Source organism: Rhinolophus hipposideros (genome assembly GCF_964194185.1).
Source record: "Rhinolophus hipposideros genome assembly, chromosome: 10".
Classification (NCBI taxonomy): domain Eukaryota; kingdom Metazoa; phylum Chordata; class Mammalia; order Chiroptera; family Rhinolophidae; genus Rhinolophus; species Rhinolophus hipposideros.
The window spans coordinates 13,502,993-13,528,790 of record NC_138056.1 but is presented as its reverse complement, the minus strand read 5'-3'; the positions used below and the strand labels follow the sequence as shown (position 1 = coordinate 13,528,790).

General features: G+C 45.0%; 1 protein-coding gene across 7 annotated transcripts in view; it reads left to right on the top strand.

Moving 5' to 3' along the window:
- Positions 1–23,917, top strand: part of ATG13 (autophagy related 13) — a 40,161-nt gene extending 16,244 nt beyond the window's left edge. For 2 of the 7 annotated variants that reach the window (XM_081061926.1, XM_081061927.1), the window contains 17 exons: positions 2,254–2,335; positions 3,299–3,379; positions 3,816–3,935; positions 6,265–6,311; positions 7,302–7,442; positions 8,817–8,857; positions 9,625–9,721; positions 10,055–10,153; positions 10,907–11,000; positions 14,562–14,660; positions 15,451–15,534; positions 15,935–16,071; positions 18,041–18,155; positions 18,744–18,821; positions 19,032–19,148; positions 19,707–19,835; positions 21,641–23,917. In XM_081061926.1, the coding sequence (XP_080918052.1) occupies positions 2,267–2,335; positions 3,299–3,379; positions 3,816–3,935; positions 6,265–6,311; positions 7,302–7,442; positions 8,817–8,857; positions 9,625–9,721; positions 10,055–10,153; positions 10,907–11,000; positions 14,562–14,660; positions 15,451–15,534; positions 15,935–16,071; positions 18,041–18,155; positions 18,744–18,821; positions 19,032–19,148; positions 19,707–19,835; positions 21,641–21,718 (1,626 nt within the window). In that variant the 5' untranslated portion in view covers positions 2,254–2,266 and the 3' untranslated portion in view covers positions 21,719–23,917. Of the gene's footprint in view, positions 1–2,253; positions 2,336–3,298; positions 3,380–3,815; positions 3,936–6,264; positions 6,312–7,301; positions 7,443–8,816; positions 8,858–9,624; positions 9,722–10,054; positions 10,154–10,906; positions 11,001–14,561; positions 14,661–15,423; positions 15,535–15,934; positions 16,072–18,040; positions 18,156–18,743; positions 18,822–19,031; positions 19,149–19,706; positions 19,836–21,640 lie in introns of all 7 variants that reach the window. The other 5 variants (XM_081061925.1, XM_081061924.1, XM_081061928.1 and 2 more) reach the window with 3 other exon arrangements.
- The last annotated feature ends 1,881 nt before the right edge of the window (positions 23,918–25,798 follow it).

Here is a 25,798-nt window from a genome sequence, read left to right as displayed (position 1 = left end):
ATATTAGGTTGGTTTCCTGGGCTGGTTCCTGCAGGTTGTGGGTCAGAGCTCTATTTTTATAAATGTAGTCTGGCCATTGTCCATTAGTATATTCAGACTCTCATGAAAAGAAACAAGAGTTCATAAGAAAGGCAAAGCACAGACCAGGGGAAGATATTTGCAGTACATATCCAATGAAGTGCCTATATTTACTATGTATATTTTTAAAACTCCTACAATTCAGTAAGAAAAAGACTACTTAATTTTTTAAATGGACAACAGGCTTGAATTAGTACTTCACAAAAGAGGATATCCAAATGGCTAATAAACACATGAAAAAGTGCTAGCAAGGGGAAATGCAGTCATCATTTAATCACTAACTTAATCATTAATTGTTTAATGCAAATTAAGTGAGATAATGCCTAATCCCTACCAGGATGGCTAAAATTAAAGAAGTAGCAGTTCTAAGTGGTGTGTAGATGTGGAGCAACTGGAACATTCCCCCCTTTTTTTTTGCAGCTGGAAATTTCATACCCTGCTGGTGGGAGTGTATATTGGTACAGATTCTGGAAAAACCATTTGACAGTGTCTAGTAAAGCTAACCATATGTATACTCTGTCACCCAACATTAATATCCCTGCTTTATGTCTGATAGCAGTGAGTATTTATGTCCACCAAAAGACTCACGCAAGAATATAACAGCTAAAAACAGGCGACAACCCAAGTGTTTATCAACAATAGAATTTATAAGTAGATTGTAGTATATTCATAAAATGGACTGCTACATAGCAATGAAACAGAATAAACCGCTACATGTCGTATTATAAATGAACCTTACATACATAATGTTGAATAAAAGAAGCTACACACAAAAGAGTTAATACTATTTGATTCCATTTATAAGAAATTCAAAACAGACAAAACTAATCTATGACAATAGCGATCAGAATAATGGTTACCTTTCGGTGGGTATATTGACTAAGGAAACCTCCTAGATTATTGGAAATGTTCTGTAACTTGATCTATATTGTGGCTATAAGGGTGTATATGTGTAAAAATATTGAGTTGTATACCTAAGATTTGTGCTTTTCACAACATGTAAGTTATAGCTCAATAAAGAACAATAGGTTGGGTTTTTTTATACTTGTACTCATTATTTCCTATTTGAACGCTCTCCTTTTGTGTACACCTTTCCTTAAAGCTAGCTCTCCCTCTGGTTTTTTGTTAACTGAAATCCTGTTAAACTTAAATCCTGTAAGCTCTTCCTTTAAATTATCTCCCATCCATACTATTTCCAAATCATGTCTGTACTAAATTTTCAGCCTTGACCAGAAGCCTGAATTATTGCCAAGGACCTAATTGGTTTCTCTGCTTTTCATACTCAAAACTGTTCTGCAGTGTGCCAGCAAAGCTGTGTTTCTCAAGCACCATTCATGACACTAGCACTCCGTGTTACTTCCTCTCCTCCAAGGCCTTGCCGGGGCTGCCATTTCTGGTGGACCAGACGCACTAGCATTGCACTCAAGACTCGCGTGGTCTGGCCCCAGCCGGCCATATCCTCCCCTATCCACACACAGTCCTTTGGAAAACAGGAATGCTTAATAGTTCCAGACTTATTTGGCTCTGTGTTGTTCATGCTTCTCTCTGGATAAATGCTGTTTTTTTCATACCAGCCCCATTTCAAACCATTTCACCCTGCGGGGTTTATGATATGCTTGCGGAAATCCATGAACCCCCGAAATTATATCCAAACGTTTCTATATATTGCATTTTTCAGAAAAAGGGGCTTGTATTGCCATTAGATTCTTAAAAGGGATCCATACCCCCCCAAGTTACACTGATTTAGTAGCCTTTCGAAGGAATGTAAATTAACTCATTTTATGTTTTAACAAAGTTTTTGGCTTATTAAAACTTAGTTCTCAATATGCTGTGTCTGTAATACAACTTTTTAAAATAAATAAGTTATATTTAAAGCTCCAAGTTTCAGATTCAGATAAAATGGCGTATCCTCATCCATTTTTTAGATCCCTAAATTTAGCTCTTAGTGTGGAATTTATTTTTCTCAAAAGGTAGTGCCGTAGTATTTTTCACTAATATTTTTCATTTTGGTATCTTTAGGTGGGGGGGTTCCCCCCTCCTACATGACTATTCATACAGCTAGCAGACAATACCTTCTCTGTATGCTTTGATCTAGCAATCTCTTTGAAAATATATTAGTCACATTTTACAGCTTTTTTGTTTTTTCGTTGTTTTTTTTTTTTTTTTCTGTTTCAGATTCCTATAGGCAATGGAAACTGATCTGAATTCCCAGGACAGAAAGGACCTGGACAAGTTCATTAAATTTTTTGCCCTCAAGGTAATATATTCATTCTCTTGAGCCCAGAACTGTTAGAAATAACTTCTGTGCTTCTCCCTTTTTGGAAATATAGCATAACAGCTTGTAGCTTGCCCATTTTAAGGAATACTTCTGTCTGTTGTAAACCAAACTGTGAAGTTTGGGGGTGGTACTGGGGGTGTAACTAAAAAGCAGCTTCCAATTTTCCACAGCTACTTGTTCAAAAAATTTTTTTGCAAGGCTGTTTGCAGAAATGTCAAACTATCACGCCAGGTTATTGGCACAGTCTGTTCCCTTGGGGTGGGAACAAAGACCGTGGACTGGAATGGACAGCATTTCGGGCATCTTTCCCTAAACATCAACTAACTCGGAAATGTCTGACTTTCATTTATTGTTCCATTCTGGGTGAAGAGGGATTAAAACGGAATTTTGAATGCTTTAGAAGTTATATTTTCCTCATCTAAAAGTCGTTTCTACCTCTATCACTCCTACTCAAACATTTGCCATGTAAGAACAATCCATGCAGTAGATTCTGATTGTAAAATTAGTTGGAAGACTTCTGCCAGATGGGCCAAAAGATGAATAATTCTGGAATCCTTAGGTTAAATCTACTATGATTACATAAGTGTATGACAGTGAATATTTAAGCCTACGGTTGGAATTGTTTCTTTATGAAAGTCAGAGCCACCATGTGCAACTTTCTTTCTGCCATGTTAGAATGTTACAGATTCCAAGACCCAAAACTATAATTCCTCTAATTGGTCGACACTATGTCCTCAGGAATATTTACAGTATTCTTTTTGTGTAGTGGGTTTTTTTTTTTCTATCTTTTCTTGGACGTTTTAAGTTCCTAAAGCATAGTTGTGATCATTGGCATCTTTTTAACCCTGCCTTTGGAAGGGTTTTAATCCTTAGTGGGAGCCAAATCAATTTGAGACTTCATCTTTGATTTGTTTGTTTGTTTGTTTATTTGTTTGTTTTTAGACTGTTCAAGTGATTGTCCAGGCTCGACTTGGTGAGAAGATTTGTACTCGTTCATCTTCATCCCCAACGGGTTCTGATTGGGTAAAATTCCTATTCATTGCTAGGGGGTATATACTGTGGTGTTTGTCACAAGGAATCACAGTGCAGCAATAGTATTACTAAATCATAACATTAAATATCTAATTCCATTTGATCCATTCACTTGGAAAGTATGTTCTTCATCAAATGTTAGTCCTAGGTTTATTTGGTTCTTGGCTTTCTGCTGTGATAGGTGAAAAGCTTAGTCTTTAGAGAACAAAAATGCCTCGTTACCTAATCTTTGTAATCGGTCATTAGCATTTTCAACCTGCATTTTGGGGCTTTGATGCAGAATCTCTCTCATGGGGAAAGAAGAAGTGAATGAATGTCCTTAATTAGTCAAAGCTATGCCTGTATGACCCAACATACAGTCTGACTACTTTATGTTCCCATAATGTTCCATGTGCACGTTTAACACAAAGTCCCTTTTGTTTTCTAGTTCAATTTAGCAATCAAAGACATCCCAGAGGTGACACATGAAGCAAAGAAAGCGCTGGCAGGGCAGCTGCCTGCCGTCGGGAGATCTATGTGTGTGGAGATCTCACTCAAGACTTCTGAGGTAAGATTATGGCCAGGATGGTGTCTCAACCTGGTACTCAAAGCTCTTTACACTCCTGTTCCAACTCAGCCCTATTTCTGCACTTCTCTCTCTGAAGTTCTCGTCATTCTCTAAGGAGGTCATGGTTTTTATACTTATTCTTCCAACCACCTGGAAGAAGCTCTTCACCCTCATCTGCATATATACTTACATATAACACCCTTCAAGATTCACATGCTCTAAAAAGTCTCCCCCTTCTAGAGGGAGAGGTAACTATTCTCTTTAGATTTTGACGTACTTTGTTTATATTTGTTTCTAGAGTATAACTTCCTGTATTGCGATTTAAAAAAAATTTGGGAGGGGCAGCCAGTTAGTTCAGCTGGTTAGAGCACGATGCTCTTAACAACAAGGTTGCCGGTTCGATTCCCACATGGGCCACTGTGAGCTGCACCCTCTACAACTAGACTGAAACAACTATTTGAATTGGAGTTGATGGGTCCTGGAAAAACACGCTTAAAATACTTGAATAAATAGATTAATTAATTAATTTCGTGCTCACCTTATCCACGTTAGGATTGAGGCAAGTATTGTCACTTGTATGTTTATTAATCTAGTTCCACTACAAGACTGTGAGGCTGCATGGTATAATGAAAGGCAGATGGAGCCTGGAGCTTCACAGACTCCAGTTCAGGTCCCAGCTGAGTGACTTTGGCCAAATTACTTAACCCCACCCCCAGCAACACCACCAGACTAACACAATACTTCTCGTCTTGCAGGGCTACAATATTTTCTCATGTAATCCTTATTTGTCAAATGGCTAACAATCACATATAGTAGGCCATCATTATATGTTTCTGTTCATAGTTTACACTTTTATTTTGGAGGTCAGCAGCTATGCACATCTTATTTATCTTTGTAGTTCTTCAAATTCTTTTTGAAATGAGGCAGGAAATAAATAATCATCTCTGTGCCTAACACAATGCCTGGGATGGCACATAGTAGGCTCTCAATGAATTTTTTTTGAATGAGTAATGCCACTACTTACTCAATGGAAACCACAGCATCAAATGAAACAAAACTTCCTATTCTTCTTTATTAATTACCAGTTTATACTATATATTATTTTCCTTAGTGAGCTATAGGGAGTCCAAAAGGAATCCCTAGAACTCTTTCCTCTCCCACATATCTGTGAAATCTGACTATAAACTGTTCTGATTGCCCTAGAGAAACCATACCAACTTGTCTGGGATACTTCCCACTATCCAGTCATCCCCTGATTTTGGGGGAGGAAATTCAAAATTCATCATAACATTCAGAAATGATAGTGAGATAATCAAATGATAGTGAGATGAGATAACGAGAAGGCTATATATTAAGGATACATATTTAAATTTGATTTAGAACAAGTAAAAGTTCTCTATTCCACAAATTAACCCCAGCTTACTCCCAAACCTAAAAGAATAGCCCTGTCCAACTAATTAATAAAAAGGTAACTTGTGTTCAAAAGTATGTGAGTGTTCTTCTCACTAAGTGACACATTGGAGTGTTATAGGGTTGAGGGATTCTGGCTTTAGTCTTTTCTTTTTCTTTCCCACCCAGTAGTCTAAGTCTGTTCAGAGTAACACAGAGAAAGACTGAATAGTTTGGCTGAATACATCAGACAGCTAAAAAGATTTTTAAGTAAGGAGCTTGTTAAGGTATTCTTTAATTGTGGTTGTCACCTAAAAATACCCACTGTAGAATTGGAGGGAAAGGCTGTGTCCATCATTGGAAGTATAAGCCTTTCTGAAAAGTAATTTGGATATCCATAGCAAAAGTCTTAGAAGCATGAATACTCTTGGATCTAATAATTCTAATTCTGGAAATTTGCCTTAAGGTGCGTGCAAAGTTTTACTCTCAAGGCTGTTAAGACAATGTTTGTAGTAGTGAAAATTTAGGAACAACCTATATGTCCAAGTATAGGGGCACTGGATGAAATGATGGACATATGGTAGAATAATATGCAACCATTCGAAGTAATGGAGAATTTTTAATTATAAGGAAAATTCCATGTTGTATTTATTAGTTAAAAAAACTAAGTGATAAAAATAGTATATATTGTATAATCTCACTTTTATTTAGAAAAGTGGATAATTGGGTTATAAATTGGCGTCTTTAGTGTCTCCCTCAAACTTTGTTACGACATTGGCGCATTACCCGTCTGATGTTAAAAAAAAAATTATCTTTTTGCTTATTTATATTTTCTAATATATTTTATTAGAATGACTGTATAGTCATTCTAATGACTTTGTAATAAGAAAAAAGAAGATGGAAAAAAACCTGAAATATCTTTCATTTGTACCATCTACAGGGAGATTCCATGGAGCTGGAAATTTGGTGTCTTGAAATGAATGAAAAGTAAGTACTCTGTCTTAGGATCTTTGGTTGTGGTAGCTGAGGATAAAGCAGATGATTTCATGTGAAAAGCAGGGCTTTGTTTCAGTCATGGAGAGTGTTCTGACCACTTAAAACCAAGAGGTCTTTGCTACAATTTGCTTCATGGTTGGCTTCCAGCCCAGGCACAGAGATGACCTTCAGAGGGAGTGTCAGTCCAGAGAGACTCAGATACCACAGGGAAAGGAGCAGAGAGAAAGCTGAAAAGGGTTTGTTGTTTTCCCACAGTACAGATAGTTCTCTGATTAAATCCTTTGGGAGCTCTTGTAACATGACTACTCTATTTTGTCTCTTTTCTGTGTGGCAGACATCCAATAAGATTTCCCCTCACTATTCCTTTTCACACACTGTGTTGGTCATGTATTGGAAGTGCATGTTATTTCTCTCCTCCATTTTCTTCTTTCAAGGCAGATTAACTTACTTCCTGCGTGAAGTTTCAGTTTTCAAGAAGAGTATACATATAGGAAAATTGAGGAAATAGCAACACATCAAAAGAAAAATTTTAGTAATAAGTATATGTAGTGTGGGCATTTTTTAAAAAGTAGTCAGCAATTGCCAGGTTATAGTCCAAAATTTTAGTATCAAACAGATTTTCCTCCAGATTTCTTGTATAGAAATAGACAGCTCATAAGATAATATATTGAAATTATGTTTGCACCTTCAATAATATAATTGCAACATTGAATTACTATTTCCATGTGTGTTACTTTAGTAAGATAACTGCTTCAAAGATCTTTAGAAAGATCTTTAGAAAGATAACTGCTTCAAAGCTAGAAAAAATATATTGGGTGCCTTTTGGTACTTTATCTCCCTGTGTATCAGAATTTATGAATAATGCTAACAAATTAATCTTAGTCACTAGATGGAAAATAATAGCTTGATATCCTCTGCATTTCTGTTCTTTGTTTTGCATTAGTTGAATAGGAGAACTGATTGTGTCTGTGTGCTCCGCAGGTGTGATAAAGAAATCAAAGTTTCCTACACGGTGTACAATAGGCTGTCGCTGCTGCTGAAGTCTCTCCTGGCTATAACTAGGGTGACACCAGCTTACAGACTCTCCAGAAAACAAGGGCATGAATATGTCATATTGTACAGGTAAACAACATGCATGCGTCAGCCTCATCGCTTTAATTTTTGGACAGTGTAGCATGATTAGGTTATTTTAAGTACTGTACCAACATTTATATTATAGTGAGATTAGAGGGTATCTAGCAAAATCTCTTTGGCAGTACTTCTTTAACATCATTCCCGTGTTTGTGGCAGGAGTCAGCACACTGGCCAGCAGACCATCTGCCTGTTTTTATGGTTATTTTAGAACATAGCCATTCCATTAGTTTACGTGTTGTCCTTGGCTACTTTTGCAAGACAATAACGAAGATAAGCAGTTGCCACAGATTGTATGGCCCACTAGCCTAAAACATTTACTATTTAATCCTTTTAACAAAAGCTTGCTAACTCCTGCTTTATGGTGTCTGTCACTTTGTGCATGTATTTCAGATATTTATGTACATTTCTTTTGTCCAGGCTATAATCTGCGAGACCTAGGATTCAGGTTTATCCTGACTCTCCTCCCTAACTTATCCTTATCTCGTCCCTAACACCTAACCGTAAGGCTTCGTACATTGTTGGAGCTGTTTTTATTGAATAAATCCATGCATGTGTTTAATTTTTAGCAATGTTACTTGAAAAAATATAAAAATACATTTTAAGTGTTTTGTAATTCAGATTTTTAGCTAATATAGACTGGCCTTCTGAGGGAGATTTGTGGAAAGGTTCTGCTATGTTTATGTTTTTATGTTTTCCAAAGAGTCTTACCTAATTTTTCTGTGGTATAAAAGATGTTCTAGTTGCTTAACCAGTTTACTTTGGAATGACTTGTGACAACCACAGAGCTCCCCTTAAATGTAGATCACTCTTCAAAATTTAGTACGTTCTGTTGCATATTTGAAAATTGCTAAGAGAGTAGATCTTAAAAGTTCTCATCATAAGAAAAAAATTTCTTTAATTCTGTATGGTGATAGATGTTAACTAGACTTATTGTGGTGATCACTTCACTATATATATATATATGTATCGAATCATTATGTTGTACACCTGAAACTAATATTGTATCTCAATAATACTTCAATTAAAAGAAAACTAGTACTTTTTAATTGTAGTCCCAGATCTATTTGCCAGTTTTATTCATCCTGGTAGGTATACTTTAAAAACACATTGCAGGAGTGGGAAGGAGAACCTTAAATAGCAGTTTCCACTTATTTTCCTCATTTTTTAACCAGTCATCTCCATATACACTCCCTTGCCTGCAGCTTAATCGAAGTAGTATCATTATTGCCCCCGTTGGGAGAGGCGTTCATGCAGATAAGAAAAGAAGGCTTTGTTTTGTTTATTTTGTTTCTAGGTGTTTTGGCTATAGCGGCCCTTAGAATAAAGAGTCAGGCAACATTTCGATTTCTTTCTTCCCTACAGGATATATTTTGGGGAAGTTCAGCTGAATGGCTTAGGAGAAGGTATGTACCAAGGTTGAAAACTGTAATGTTAAGAGCGCTCCTGACTTCAAGGATGAGGTTGGGTGCCGACTGTAATATAATATGCAACTTGTGATTTTAATGTGCATGATACGAGTAAGGAAAAGACAGGTAGGTAGTCCAAAGAGATGCCAGGGAATGACTGAATAATTTCCCCCAAATTCCAATAACTCAGCATTCTTTCTGACTCTTTATGCAATTGACTGTTTCCTAATTTTCCACGAAATTAGGAAATATTCAATGTTTCTGATGAGCATCAGTTTTGAAAAATTGGAAAGGGAACCAAGAAAACCAGGATGCTTGGTTGGAAGTATCGCCTGCAGGGCCCTGGCCCTTTCCCATTCTTGGTTTTGGGTGGGAGCTTGAGTGAGATGCAGTTACTTCTAAATTTGAGGTGTTTATGTGACAAATGCCTAGTGCCCCTGTGCTGTCTCACTGGGCATGTGACACATCTGGGCAGGGTTGGTTAGGACTTGCTTAAGCTTTCGGATTAACAATTGTTTTACCTCTTTGTAGGTAGTTTTGTCTGGAAACAGAATGCTGTTTCCCCTGGTAATACTAGGTCAACATAGAATTAATTGAAAGAAATATAGCATGTGTGTGTGCACACACGAAATTGAGACTGCTACACTCAAGGTGCTAAATGAATAATGCCAGAGTGATATATAGGCTGGATGATTCAAGGAAAGACAGACTGGGGACAGTGTTGGTATTCTTTGGGAAAAGAGCTAATTGTGTATCTCTTCTAGGTTTCCAGACAGTTCGCGTTGGGACAGTGGGTACCCCTGTGGGCACCATCACTCTTTCTTGTGCCTACAGAATTAACTTGGCATTCATGTCCACCAGGTGAGGAAAGAGCACTAGAATCCAAAAGGACTCTTTCAGAGATAGTAAAGTTTTTTTGGCCCAAATTCCATAGCTAAGCTTACAGTTCAGCTTTGCCATTGCTGAAATCAGTCCCCTTCTGAAGTATAAAAATCAAGAGAGAGCCCAGTTTCCAGATGGAGAAACTGAGAGTCCCACAGCCAACAACGTAGAGATGGTGGTTTATAGTTCGGGATGCAATAGTTAAGGCTCTGGTGGTTCCAGCTCCTAGATATTAGGTGAGGGGCCCTCCGAGGATCACGGGGGCTGGCAAGGCACTCTAACATATATTGCAATCTGCTTATTGCATTACAGGCAATTTGAGAGGACCCCACCTATCATGGGGATTATCATTGATCACTTTGTGGACCGTCCCTATCCCAGCTCCTCGCCCATGCACCCTTGTAATTACAGGTGAGGAATGTGAAAGGCACTTTCCCAAACTGCAGCTAGGCAGAAGCGTCCATCTTGTACACCTTTATCAGCACTCACCGATGGGCAGGAGGCAGTGATGGAGACCCCACAGGGAGAGACATACAGTGGCTAGCTTCCCTTCTTGCTGCTGCCTCTCAGGCACACCGGCACTGGGGGTACACAGATTGTCTCAGAAAATTCTTGGACATGTTGTACCTTGACGGTAGTGATTTGACTTTTGGTTTGATTTTCCTTAGAGACTATAAGAGTGGCAGTAATTTATGGAATGCGCTTTGTAAATTAAATGGTTTTCAGATTACCATTGGTACAATTCTTTTATACATCAGAATCAAACATCTCTAAGCCTTGGTCCCAGAAAGCAGTATTCTCTAGAGCTGGGGGTGGATGTGTATCAGGAAGGACTTGTGGAGTTGGATAGGTTTGTCTTTGGAGTCTAGACTTGCGTTTCACTGCACTCTGTGGCTGACAATTCTTTGGACGTAACACTAACCAGGCTTAAGAAAATACTCAAATGGTATGTCAGGTAAGATGTTTGGGTTTAAAAAAAAACACAACCATTGTAAAACTCTCGATGCTGTTCTCTGGAAATGTGTGAAATTATGAAGGACTCAACATAGCTCTCTGCCTGAAACGGTTGTCACAACTTGCATCCTTATCTAACTTCCCTTTGTTCCTTTCTAGAATTGACTGCCATCACCATAAAAATTATGATTTCTTTTCCTCTTACTACAGAACCACTGGTGAGGACACTGGAGTAACATATCCTTCTGTGGAAGATTCTCAAGAAGTGTGTACCACCTCTTTTTCCACCTCCCCGCCATCCCAGGTAGGGGGGAATGGGTTCTGAGATGGTGGTAGTTATTTGGTGCATATATGGGCCTTACGAAGTAGTGTCAAAATTTATAGTTTCTTTTGGTAGTGATGGTGTTTGTTCTGTGGAGGGTTCTTTTGAGGGCCGAGGGAGAGCCTTCTTATCCAGCAGGTAATATTGCAATGTTTCTAATTGGTAAACATTCTTAACCCACAAGATTACACGTAACCTTTGCCTTCCTGGGGACATCTTAAAATTCCCTAGAAAAATCAGTCACAGTTGCATGTGCGTTCTCATACCAGAGAGCTACTCTGACCTACACTTGTTAATTTGGTAGCTACTTCTTGTTCAAAGTGGTAAATATGGTTCCTAATAAAGGAAGAAGTGCAAAAGGAGCCAATAATTATTTAGCATAAAATGCCAATAAGAAACCAGCAGTGCAGTTTTTCTTAACAGTTGACACTGATTTCTGCCTATCTGCATTCTCTATCTGGACATTTTTTTCCCCCTCCTCTTCTTCTGCCTTCCCCTGCTCCCGGCCCCCCCACTCCGGTTCAAGCCATTGTTTCTCAGTCTAGTTGTATAGGACACAGCTCCTACAGCTCCCTAGCCCATGCTGGTATTATGAGCCATGCTCCCCCTCCCCCAAGCACTTGGTTGCCGGTCATCGGTGGGCTGCTCTCGCCGGCTGCCAGCCACTCATGCTGGCCGCCGGCCACTTATGGCAGCACACGGTAGCTCACGGCAGCCCGCTGCACCACGCAGCAGCTCACACCGACCTCCGGCTGCTCAGGGCAGCCCAACTCGAGAAAGGTGTAGTTCACAATCTTAACTGTAGAGGACACAGCTCACTGGCCCATGTGGGAATCGAACCAGCGGCGCTCCAACGACCTGAGCCACCGGGCCAGCCCTATGTGGACATTTTTAACCATTAGTTTTTCCACTTGAGTCCATCTTCAGTGTCAGACTGACTTTCATTAAAACATAGGCTCTAAGCAAGTTCTCAGTTTCCCAAGAGGAACTGTCTGTGGCCTTGTTGTATAATGTACGTGGTACTGAGACTGCTTCGGCTGAGGAATCATTTCTGCCAGCTGACTGGATATCGGGGCGCATTTCTCCCCTTCCACCTCAAATCATTCACCTTCTGCTTCATTGCCTGCAGATTCCTGCTATCCCTGCCTGTCATCTCCACTATAACCTCCTCTTTGACTTTCACGTGAGACAGTTTCTTCTAGGCCAGCTCAGTTCTGCTTTCCTTTAAACTAGCCCCAGATTATCCCCTTTCACCATCTTATTTTGGGACTCAGCAAATAAATTAGCTATCCACCGGTTTTTATCTTCTATGTTTTTTAAATTAAGAAAATATTTAAATTTATTCCATCCTGGGTTGTTAGGAGATACTGGATTAAAATTACAGTGCTAATGTGTTTCAAGAGCACAAGAACTTAGGCACAAAAGCTAACTTAATGTGTATGGAGGACATTACAAAATCCACAGATACTTTATTTCTATTATCCGAATTTAGTTAAAGAGATTTTTGTTGTAAAGTCACCTAGACGGATTGCTTTGGAGGTGTGGGGATTGTTCCCCTCCCCCCACTAATATGCATAGGTATGAGTATTGTCACTGCTCTGGGAGGGTAACTTCTGGTACACTTACTGACATAGCAGTACTGACCAAAAATTGTGGGGAAAGCCCACCTTCTTAATAGTGGGAGCACATGAGTGAGAGTAAATTAATTTTTAAATGATCAAAATGTGAATATGTCAAAGTTTTAATGTTCATTAAACGATTTTATTTTGTTTTATAAGTAATAAATTCATGAACAATAAGGATGTGACTTGGGAGATATAAGGGATGGTGAAGCTGGGCCTTAACAAATCAATTTGTCTCTTTCGCTGATACAGTGGAAATTTGACCCAACTCCAAAAGTGAAGGGAAGCTAAGTTGTTTCTGAACCTGATGTTTGCATAAGTTTGTCAGCCTGTGTAAGAAGAGCCTATCTTTTTCATGGTATCAGTTGCCTACTGTGTCTTGTCACAGTTTCAAAGTAGATCACGCCAAGATCCTATCAAACACCCCGTGGGTGAGCCCTGTCCCTGTCCCTGAGCACCTCTATTCAAAGCTGCTACAGTCTGGTGCAGAAACACTCATTTTGAACAGAGAGAAAATCATTTGCCATCAGGTCATCTCATTCCTGTAACACCTGAAATAGTTTCTTTGGTTCAACCTAGGGAATTGCATAATTGTTCAACCACTTCTATTTGAGCTTTTGCTACATTCCAGTAAATATACGTTAATGTGATGTTTGTTTTGCCAACACTATAAGGATCATTGTGTCATTTGGGCACAGAGTTGAGTCAAGAAATAGTTGTGACCCTGAACCTGTTACTGTGACTTAAGGTCCGACCTCCAGTTCTAAGCATTCATCAGCTAATCGGTGAGACTTACTAAAGATGGAACAGCAAGACCCAAAATAATCGTCATGCCTGTAATTAGCTTTGAAGTCATAGGAGTTTTGAAAGTGCCCCAGCTTTTACTCCATCAAGTTCTCCTGCACCATCAGAGACTGTAAGAACACACACAAATATATGCACACATGCGCACACTCAGCCCTATGCCTACGTACACCCCCACTCATTTTCCCTGGGATGATAAAGTGTGCATCTAGGTACCTGAGTATTTCAAAGTTCCAGCCAATAAATGTCAACTGTCTAAACCTGTCCCTAAATATTCTGGGTCCCCAGGAAAAGGCCTTCACTCTAACTTCTCTTTTTCCCCCCTTCTTCCACTTACCCCCTTCCAATTCAAGCCGTTGTTTCTCAGTCTAGTTGTATAGGACACAGCTCCCTGGCCCACGCTGCTATTATGAGCCTCGCGCTCCCCCCAGCTGAGACAGTTGGTCGGCCACTCATGGCAGCTCTCCCTGTTGCCGGCTGCTCACGATGGCTGCCGCTGGCCACTCCTGGCAGCACACTATAGCACACAATAGCTCACAACAGCACACAGCAGCCCAGCTCCAGGGACAGCCATTGTTCACAATCTTAGCTGTAGAGGGTGCAGTTCACTAGCCCGTGTGGGAATTGAACCGGCAACCTTGGCATTAGGAGTGTGGCACTCCAACCACATAAGCCACCAGGCCAGGCCGGCCCCCACTCTAACATTTTAATCTCAGTGTCCCCATTCATCCTGAGCACACCTGTGCCTGCTCTCGGGCCATTCCTATTGGAAGCCTTTCTCTAATGTCCTCCCATCCTCTTGACTAAAGACAGACTAATCCTGGTTCAGGTTTCCCTGTTTTGCCAAGTCATTCCAGCTTGACTCAGCTTTGTTTCCCACCTGCTCCTCAGGGACACACGCATGTGATGGAGCACCCTGGGATAAACATCTCTTCAGACCTTGCCAAGTTGTCCTTTTGGGAAAGCAGCCATGCAGCTTTTTCCCTGCTTCATGTCTGACTTCCATTGTGCATTTCAGCCTCTATTGCTACTGCCCCTTCGGAGGTTTTTTCACTTCTTTCTCAAGTCCCTTTTCTTTTTTCTTGTTTCTCCTGTCTCTGTTTGTATCTGTGCACAGTGTGTGTTTACTGTCACAAAGGCACATTTTCAGACCCCTACTCCTGTGGTGACGGATACCCTGAGGGTCCCCATGGCAGGACTGGCCTTTTCCCATCAAGTGAGTCCATACTGGGAAGAAGGGGATAAATCAGGTGGCATTATTTTTGTTTAAAAATTGTCAATAAAGTAAAGGACAGGGTATAGCTATTTAAATGTCCCCAAGTGTTCTGTGGTTGTTTTGAGGCTTGGTAATTGATTTTTAACAGGACATAGCCATAGCAAAGCCCAAAATAGGACTTTTCATTTGCCCCTCCTCCTACCATTGATGTGAAAAATACTTGGAGTTATTTATATCTTATTTCCAAGTAAACAATCCAAATAAAAAAGAAAAGTGGTATTCTTTTTTTCTCAACGTAAGTAGGAACCCTCCCATACTCAGTGGTGATGGAGGGTGTGATTAGAGAAGACGCTTTCTGTTTAAAAGGGACGTCAGGGACAAAGGAGAAAATAGAATGACCTGGGAAAAACTGATGATTTGGCTCCAGGTTCTGCCCAGGCCTGTGCTCCACAGATGTGCTGGGCTGGAAGCCGAAACAGTTAGCTGAGCCCCTTTGAAAAGGGGAACAAGGGATTCATTTGAAGCCTTTGGACGGCTGCAGAGCTGGGAACCTCAATCCCACTGCAGCCAAGTATGTTTTTTCATCTATAAAGTAATGGCCTGGTCTGCCTTTAAGCCTTCCATCAGGCCCCTGTACCAGGAGGATGTGGGCTGGGGTCCATTCCTCACCTGTCTACTGAGCTTGGTCATTAGTGTACTCTAGGGTTTTACCTGTTTTGTCCTCTTCCTTTCCTCTGCTCCTCTTTGTTTTTCTCTTGCTTAGCTCTCAAGCTCTCGCCTTTCCTATCAGCCTGCTGCCCTGGGCGTTGGATCAGCTGACCTGGCTTATCCAGTAGTGTTTGCTGCTGGCTTAAACACCACACACACTCACCAGGTATCTTTAAAGATGGGGAGGACCCTGGGGGTTCCTGTGCTTCCCCGCCCCCATTCCCTGAGGCAGTGAGGGGCCTTTGCAGACACCAGTTTTATGCTAACTGTTCCAAAGCAAAGCTCCTCTCTGACTTGGGAGGCCTAAGGTGACTCTGAAAGGAAAGGGCCTCTTAGACTTAAAGGAAAGAAGAGCTTCCCAAGTGTCTTCTCCCTCTTTCTTTTCCCTCTGTAGTCATTGTCATGGATGTCTAGGAGTCCCAGAGAGGATAAAGAGCCAAGGTTTCCTGCCCACGGGGTGGCAGCATTGGTGATGGAAAAGCTTAAAAGCCGATGCCATCATGCTAGGTCCTGAGTGTCCCCTCCTGCCTGACACTGCTACTGTATTTTTCCATTTTTCCCCAAAGCTAATGGTTCCTGGGAAGGAAGGTGGTGTACCCCTTGCTCCCAACCAGCCTGCCCACGGCGCACAGGCTGATCAGGAGAGATTGGCAACCTACACCCCTTCTGACGGGGCCCATTGTGCTGCCACACCTTCCAGCAGGTGAGTTCACGTCTTGGCTCTGCCACTGCACAGGCCAGCCAGGGGCCTGTCGTCCCTGACATGTGTGCTTATTTGGTCTTAGTAAAGAGTAACTTTCAGCACTGGCTCAGGCGAGGCATTTGCACCCCAAATGTGGAAACCTTTAAGTTCCCGATAGAATCTTATATTGCAGCTGGTCTATAAGGCAGCTGGCCCCAACTTTGCGAACAGCGAGTAACAGGGGCTCCGCTCTCCATTCAGTGAAGGGGTTTCTCAGATGTTTTTCTCTTACACAAGATTTATTCCCTTGAAGTCGGGCTTCCATTTACCATAGCCCTGAAGTCTGGGGCCACAGTGTGTCTGTGGTGCCAGTTAGGATTGAGTCGCTTGTTCTGCTCTAGTGCCTCATGGAGATCCTTTTGGAACACCTATTCTCCCTCATTAAAACTTGTTTAAAATCTTCGTCTTTTTTGGTTACGGAAGTGATAAATTCCATGAAATTCAAATTATAAAGACACTGATTAGGTAGAAAATGAAAGTTCTCATAATCCCACCCTGCAAAAATCACCACTGTTACCTCCTATTAAAACACGAGAGGCTCTCAGAAGGGTGAAGCAATGTGCCTAAGAGCAGTTAGCTCGCAGGATGGCTAGGCACACGCCTGCTCCGTGGGCTGCAAGCCCATGCCATTCTTTCCGTGACACGGAGTTCTCTATCGGGAAGCCGCAGCTCTCTTATCCTCCCCTGCCTGGAAGGCCCCTGAGATGATGTTGGTTGCCCTGTCACATCCTAAATGAAGGAATTCCTGGTATTTCTTTTTTTTTTCATTCCCACAGTGGAGCAGTGGGAGGGAAATTATTTGGGAAGCTCTTTTTGCGCTATCCATCAGGAAAAGTAATGACTTTCATTCCTGACCGCCCAAACTTCGGTCCTCTCACCCCTCCCCCATTGGATACTTAAAGGAAGAGCCTGTTAAGTCATTTTACGTGGTGGTTTTCTGAGCCCCAACCCTGCAGCATGTCGGAGTAGGTCAAGACAGAGGACCCTGTGGAGCGGGTGCTTCAGCCCAGGCATTCCCTCAGTGCCAGCCACCCCCCTCCGCTGGCTTCTACCCCACAGGCACTGGGAGTGCACAGTTCTCCCCAGGATCCCCCGCCTCTTTTGGCTAGAGGAACTTTCCTGTCCCCTGCTACTTCAGGGCTGTGACTGCTGGTCTGGCAGCCACACTATGGGCCCATGTTTCTGTCCCGTGGAACCCCTGCTGTCATCCAGGACTCAGCGTCAGTCTGGAGGGCTGGCTTGAGAGGGGGAGACATGGGGGCAGCCACACTGAACGTGTGGTTACTAGACCTTGCTATACCGAGGGATGGTTGGTGTTGAGGACAGGGGAGGGGACATGGTACAGAGCACAGAGGACCTCATCCCAGGTGATCTGTCGCGGAAAAGCTCTGGCTAGAGAGTCAAACTTGGGACTCCTGTCTTGGAGTAATGGCAGTGTCCCCTGTGAGGTAAGGCTTGAATTTAACATTGTATAGTAAACCATACAGTCTTACTAGTATTTTTAGATAACAACAAAACAAACGTCAGATGGAGACCAGCTGAAATCTGGTCTGTAATAGATTACTATTGAAATTACAGTTAAGAGAGCTGCTTGCCTACATGTACGTTGGCTATACGCACAGTAACTGGTGCTTATCATTAGTGTTTCCCATTCAACTTTATGTAAGCTTTCCACAATTGTAACACTAAATTTCATTCACATACGAAGAATTTTTAGTTGTTCTAGGAAATGTAGCCCTCTGCTTTCAACTGAAAAGGGGAGGGTGACAGTGGCAGCAGCCAGACCACCATCTTGCCATCTCCCACGTGGTGGGCAGGTGGCGGCAACTCCTGCTCTAGGCTGCAGCCCCACAGGTAGTGGGTTCATGGGGAATTAAGTAGGCTCTGCTGTGACTTGAGAATGAGTACTGACATGACCTTTCTTCTCCAGTGAGGGTACTGAGACTGTGTCCAACAGCAGTGACGGACGGGCCTCTCCCCATGACGTCCTGGAGACCATCTTTGCCCGAAAAGTGGGGGCTTTTGTCAACAAACCCATCAACCAGGTGATTTTTCTGCCACTGCCACCTGTGAGCATGTCTGAGCCCTTAGAGTGAGGCCTTACGGGCAGATCTCTTAACCAGGGATCTGTACAGTCAGTCACTTCAGTTGTGTGTGTGTGTGTGTGTGTGTGTGAGAGAGAGAGAGAGAGAGAGAATTTTTCTGAAGAGGGTTAACAATATGTGACACCCCTCCAGAAAAAATTAAAAACTATTGTTCCGTGATTTTGTAAGCGTCCCATAGAAGAGGGAGACTAGACACCATTTAGTCCCAGCACAGGGCACTGACGTGTCACTGCCCCAGCCGAGCTTGAAATTGGAAGTTCCTCCTCAGCTCTGCCAGTGAAAACTGTAACCACTCAATTACTGGGGGTCAGGCTTCCCATGCTGACTTGCTGGGGTCTTGGGGAGCTCTAACCCACGTTTATTCTGTGGGCATGTGATGGGACGTGTGGGGGCTGGGAGGGTCTCAGCAGTACAGGACCCTGAGGGCGGCGTGTGGACGTGCTGGGCTTCCTGGCTTCCGGCAGCCTCTAAGGAAGCACGTGACCTGGGCAGCAGCAGGCCCTAATACTTCCTCCTGTGTTTCTTCAGGTGACCCTGACCAGTTTGGACATACCCTTTGCCATGTTTGCTCCCAAGAATTTAGAGTTGGAGGGTGCTGACCCCATGGTGAGTCCACCATTGACTAACGTTTCCAGCGAGGCGGGCAGGCTCATCGTCCTTCCTGGGCGAGTCCCTGGGCCTCCACGAACTGTTAGCCTCTCGGCTGCTGGAATTGCTGCCAGTGTTGGGTCCCTTCAGAAGCCTCGACTGTTAGCAGAAACTGGCACGTAGTGCCCAGAACCAGCGCCTACCCCCCTGTGCCTTGTTCTGATGCAGGTGAATCCTCCGGATTCCCCAGAGTCGGAGTCTCCTCCCCAGGGCAGCCTGCACTCTGACGGTTCCAGCGGGGGCAGCAGCGGCAATACCCACGACGACTTTGTTATGATTGACTTTGTAAGTTGCCTTCGCCGTCTGCGCCCTTTTTTTGCCCCAGGGGACATATCTAGGGCATCATTACACTTGAACAGGACTTCCTTCACAGGGACCAGATGGGCTGGTACAGACGGAGGGGATGGGACAGGCGGGCGCCCAGCTGCGCAGTGTATGTGGGGAAGCTGTCCTCATACCCTGCTTGGGAGACATTTGGAGGACAATGAACAATAAGGCATTTTGTGTCATGTCTTTGGTTGAAATTCATAATGCAGTGCAGCTATAAAAGGGGATTTTCCAGTGGTATCCAGGTAGGTCCTATTCATGCCTGAAGACATAGCCCCACGCTAAGGAAAGGAGTTTGAAACACAGGATGTAGCCCTAAGCAGGGGAGAGGAATGTTATCGCTAGGATTGGAATTCAGCGGCCAGAAGAGAAAGATGTAAAGACTCCTAAGGTCAGCCTGGAGGAACCTTTTTTTTGAAAATTACTGGAAAGAATGAGGGTTATTCAGAGTTTATCCCCTCTGATTTTCCTCTGTGGTCCAAGGTAAGCTAAACTGAGTTTGTCTTGTTTTTGAAGAAACCGGCTTTTTCTAAAGATGACATTCTTCCAATGGACTTGGGAACCTTCTATCGTGAATTTCAGAACCCCCCTCAGCTAAGCAGCCTCTCCATCGATATCGGGGCACAGTCCATGGCTGAGGACTTGGTATGGAGACCCCTCCCCTCACCCACCTCGTGCTCTGCCCTCCCTTGCCCCTTTGATGGTCATTTCTGCTCCACAGACCCAGAAATTTCTTCCTGTACCTCCCCCTCTTATACCTCCCATGTTCCCTGTAACAGGAAAGAGACACTTTGAGACTATTATCTTCTTTACCTCACACTTGAGATTTGCATTCTGCCTGACCGTCATTCTCTTGGATTTGCTTGTACTTCCTTCCTCCTCTTTTCGGCATACACTCAGCATTACTGACACACTCCTATTGTTTGGTGCCTGATGTCTTCTACTTGTTCATGCCACTAAGCCAGGCTGCTCCGCCAGCTCTTGCGTTCAGCTGTTTAGCTTGGCAGGCAGATGCCAGTGGTGCAGGGCAAAAGAAACGTGGGGTCCTGGGCGATGGCATCCTTGCAGTTTCCCCAGAGAGCTAGCGGTTCTTCTCGTATTTAGCCCGATGTCCTGCTACTCGCTGTAATCACCACATCTCCACTCAGGATATTCTGTATTTCCTGCCTCTGAAAGTCAGAGGAATGCCCTGAAGAGCCACAAAACTCTGACTGCCCCACACCACGAGAAGTCAGGGTCCCTCTGCCTGATGTGGAAATTTCACCTCCTCTGCTGAAATCAGAGGAATGGCTCTCGGAATAGCTGCCCTTGATTTGCTTTAAACAGAAAAGCATGCTCAGTGATAATAACAATACAATAATAATGTCGTTATTTTCAACATTTATTGAGGTGTCAGACATTTTTCTAAGTGCTCTACGTGAATCTTTAACAACCCCAAGAGGCAGGTTTTCTTAACCCAGTTTACAGATGAGAAAACGGACACTGAACAACTAACTTGCCCATGGTCACACTGAGCCTGCAAAACAAAGCTTTGGTCCCTGTCTGGCTTCTGCTTCTAGGCTCTTAACCACTGACTCTCTTAACCAGCCTCTCCTTTGACACATGCTTGGAGGGAACTGGCATCCAGAGGCTCTCAAAGTGGGGCTGCAGCCAGTCCTAGCCCACGGCCCCACCTGCCAAACCTGCCTGGCCGTCTGGTGCGTCTGGGCCACTTTATAGGTTCTCAAGCAGCAGATGGTCCCACCTCTTCCAAGTACCTTGTGCCTGTCAGGGAACCGTGCGTGATGGTTTAAATTCTTCAGATGCAAATTCATCAGTGGAGCTAGGCCACCTGATTAGGGTCAGATTTTTTTTTAATAGTTGATACTTGAGGGCAGCTGAACTTAACTTCTCATGGTTCTTTTTCCTTCTCTCTCAGCCCCCTCTAACGCTCCCCCTCCTTAGCTGGCGTAAAGCTGCACCACAGACCTGCTAAGTCATTAGGCGTATGGTTGGGATTGACTTGTTCACGTGCCCCCATGGAATTCTGATGCCCAGCACGGGGGGTGGGGGGGGAGGGGGGTGAAGAAATCTGTTATAAACTTTTCTTAATTTTGAGCACTTTAAACATACCATCTTATTCTAGTGTCAGTCCAACCTGTGCCAAAGATATTTCACGTTTCATTTCTCTGTGTCATCCTGTTATTGGTGTTGTCCTTTTCTGTCTCATTAAGTGTGTGGCCCACTTGGATTCCCCTGGGGGTCTGTGTCAGACCCCCTCCCCAACCCCCACAAAACCCTGCTGGACAGAAGCCCTCTGTCCTGAGCCTGCTCAGCGCCCTGGGTTCTCCTGCGCGGCCAGCCCAGCTCAGAGGTGCTCCCCCCTGAGCTCGCGATGACTGGGCTGGCCGCCTCGCCTCTTCAGGGTCCTGCCAGCTGATGAGCAGCTCTTCTCTCCCCTTCTGGTACAGGACTCACTACCAGAGAAGCTGGCTGTGCATGAGAAGAATGTCCGAGAATTTGATGCCTTTGTAGAAACCCTGCAGTAAAGGTGGTGTCCTCGAGTACCAGCAGCGTCCCCTTTGTGTGGTCCCAGGAGACAGAGAGCCTCCCACTCATCAGCTGCTCCTATCCCTCGTCCTGCTCCAAGCCAGGTGGAGGGGAGGCTGGTTTCCCCCATGGGGACCCAGAAGTTCCTGCTCTTGAACCTCCTGGAGACTCCATGGCAGCAGTTACATCCAGTAATAGCATCCGAGAGGACTCATCTCTGGCCTTGGAGATGGGAAAACCCTTTAACAAAAGGGCCCTCTGCTTCCACCACCCATCAGCAACTGCTTCCCAGAGGCTGGCATGTGCTTCCCCTGCTGGCCCCTGGCCCTGGGGCTGCCCTGCAGCTGACCCCTTGCTCACCTGCCGTTACCAGCAACCATTTGACATTCCAGCTGGTGGCCCAGGGACTGGTGTGGAGGCAGAAAGAGGAAGGAGACCGTGCTGGGAGGAAGAGGGAAGGGCTCCTTCAGGCTCTTGGTTGTCTCCTGTAGTTCTGGTATCTTCTTCCTTTCTCCCCCTCCCCCTGCCCCTGTGGCTGTACTTTTGGCAATATGGCAGGCCTCTTGCCCAAGATGCTGAGAACTCCGAAGTCAGCCAGCCCCACCCCTAAAGGTTGTGCCAGCCCCTCCCTTGACAGAGGGTCTGAGCAGCCCTGGTGGCTGCCTGTGCGTGGCTCCTCGGCTCCACGGAAACAAGCCCGTGTCTCTAGGGTTGGGAGTCACAGCAAACATTCTTCTCTTTCCTCCTTCCCCTGTTGCTGCTCCTTGGTTATAGAACATGGTAAATATTTATTACTTTCAGAGAAGTCAGATATTTTATAGAGAAAATATGTTTGAAGTTAGATGTTTTCACTTGGGGAAGGTGGAGGGCCTCTTCCTGGGGCAGGGCCTCCCCTCCTGTGGAGGTTCCTCGAATTCTGGGCTGCTGCTCTGGGGACAAGGTGGGAGCCAAGAATAGGGCTGGCTGAGGGTGACACCACCTCCCAGACATGGCCTTGGAACTGACAACAGGTGTTACTGTGGACACCTCCATATTCCTGCTGAGAGCCTTGGATCTCTCACAGCTTCTGCAAAGTGACTGTTCTGGCAGCCCAGGAAGGCTTGGGTGCTAACCGTGATGGCTTCTAGAGTTGTGCCACATATTATGCCCAGGGGACATTGTGTGTGCCCCCCTGGTGGGCCCAGGGAAGGCCAGACAGGTTCCTTCCTTCTGGGGCACTTGTCCTGTTTCTCAGGGCTGGGTTATGGGCCTTTTCCTCCTTCCACCTGGGTCTGGCCACCACCTTTCTTTAATCCCAGGGTCTATACACTGCTCTGAGGTTTACTCGTGGCATTGGTTCCTTGTTGAGAAACTAACGCTGGGCATATGATTGACTTAACCTTTCAGGAGCCGTTACTTGAGTAAGTCGAGTGCCTAGCCCCACCCACCTACTGTCTGTCCCTCTCCCAACCTCCCCCTTAGTCCTGGCCATGGAAAACCAGGCCGGCCCCATTCCTCCTGGCCCACCTGGGGTGTTCATTGGCAGCAGCTGTCCTGCAGTGGAGCACGTGGCCCTCAGTTGCTTGTTAGTAAATGCATGTGATGTTCCCACCTACAAGGCTGATCTCTGCAAGCTGGATTGGGCTCTGAGGCTGTGGCAGTCAGGCTGAGCTCTGCCCCTGTGCATGCATTCTGCTGCCACAAAGAAGTGTTCCCAGCACTGGTGTCCAACTGGCCGTCCTGTCTTTGGGCCAGAGCATACCCACGGCCCGCTAAATCAACCCACCTTTCCCCCAGGCCTAAGCGCTGAGAGGGGCGGAGGCCCCTTGTAAGTTATTGATTGTCCCGCCACCCCCGCACCTGGTCCTGATGTCTCAGCCTCTGCCCTCCGTTGAGGCCACACATTGTCCTCTTTGACTTCTAATTGTTGGCCTGTGCAGGCAGCAGCCTTCCTTCAGGACCCCATCAGTGAGAGGCCGGGGAGGCTGAGCTGAACCTGGGAGGAGCAGAGCAATTGTCAAGGCCGGCCCTTGCCCCTCAGCCCTGTCCAATCAAAGGTATGAGCCCTAGACTGATTCGAACACCTGAGACAGGCCTGGGACCAGTCATCTGTCTGCAGGTGGCGGAGTCCCCTCCTCCAGCCTGCCTTGTTTGGAAACATTGGATTATACTTTAAAATGTATTCAAGAGATTTCCAATAAAATTTTTTCTGTACTTTACAGCTTTCTGTCCTGCACGTTGTGTAAAATGCTAGCGCACTGCCTCCCACTTCTGTATAGGCCCTGGTCACTGACAGGCTCCATGGAAGGGGAAGGGTGGTGCAGTGTGAAACGCAGAAAGGCCAGGTTGTTTGGCGTCTTGGGGCTTGGCCACTTTCCAGCTGTGCAAATTTGGCCTGGTCATGAGACCTCCTAGAGCCTCATTTTCCTGGGCTATAATGTTCTCATTTTATTCAGTGAGATAATGTGTGTGAAATAGACATGCATAGGATGTATGCTCATAGTAAAATCTCCATAAAACAGGCCATTAGCACCAGCTTTTTATTCCCCCTAGGCCACACAGCTCAGCACTCAGCCAGGAGGAGATGGCCTTTGATCAGTAGGAAAGACAATTGACGGGTGTCGGCCATGTTTCTAGCAGAGCCTGGCATGGAACGTGGGGCACCCCTGCTTGCCGATCAGTGTGAGGGGTTGTGGCTGAGCAAACCAGACGGAAGGGAAGGGGTTGCGTGAAGTAGCAGGGAGTCCCTGGCCCTGGGGCGGGGCGGGGGGGCGGGGTACGCTTCTGCAGCAGGCATGTCAGGCCTAGCAAGGCTAGCTTCGGCCACCTAGTTTGCACCTGCAGTGAGAGGTGTCCCAGAGGCAGAGGTAGTTCTAGAGGCAGGAAACCAACTACCTGACAGACCCTGGCAACTGCTGTCAGGGTTGCTTTGTGACCCCCTTCAGGCTGAAGCCAGGCCCCAGGACAGAAAAGGGCTGGTTAGAAAATTCTGAACTCAGCCCAAACCTGAGGCCAAAAAGAATGAGACCCACCCACTGTTGTGATTATGGGCCCTGGGAGCCCTTGCTTGTTGGTGAATTGCCCCGGTGACACTGACCATGGTGCCTGACCAGGCAGCCAGTCAGGACAGAGATGGCCAATCCCTGGGTCAGAGATGGTAGGAAGACTGCCCCTGGTATCTCCAAAAGCGGTGTTCAGTTTCCCCATGTCTAACGATGGTGGCCTCCTCCTTTAAAGCATCTCCCTACACTCCATCCCCAGAGACCTGCTGCTGCTAAGGCCGGGCTAAACTGGCTTTTGAGTCAGTCACTCAGCAGAGGCCCTGCCGAGGGCCCAGCCCAAGTCAACAGCTCTCCGTCTCCTGCTCCCCTCCTCGTTGCCCTGGTCACAGCCCTACTGCTCTACAGTCACCCAGCGTAGAGCTGAGGCCACCAGTGCCTTCTGTTCAAGCTACCTGGACGAGGGCCAGCTGTGCAGTGGGACTAGCTTCCTGGAGCTCAGCGCCTGTGTTTATTATAACCAACTTCCGTACCACACTGCTTGGTTCTGCAGCTCTGGCCCGGCTTCCCTAGCCCAAGCAAGCAATGAGGAGAAGGGGCCCAACTGAAGCCACCCGAACCTCCTGATTGCAGGTGGCAGGAAAGCAGCAGACTGCGGGAACTTGCCCTTGACCATGTGCCAAGTAAAGTTCTGGCTGGCCCTCCCAGCGACAAACCACTTCCTAAGTGGAAACTACACATAACACATTTTATCATCCTAACCTTTAAAGTAAAACCTGCTCAAAAAAGGAAAGGAAAACCATCTTTTTCGTAGCCTCCGTGTAACTACGTGGCAGGTGGAAATAGCCGAGGCTCAGGCTGAGGGGAAGTGGGGGGAGGAGTGGAATGGTCAGGAGAGGAGGTGAGGGTTTCAATCCCAGCTGCTACACAGGCGGGGACTGTCACTTCGTGCATCTGTGAAATGATGGTCATTCTAGTTACCACTGGGCACTTGGAGTCATGTACTGTACATTATTTCTGATCCTCAGAGGAGGGGCCAATTAATCATACAACTATTACCAGTTAAGAGCTGGGGACGAGTGATGGAACTAGGATTCAAAC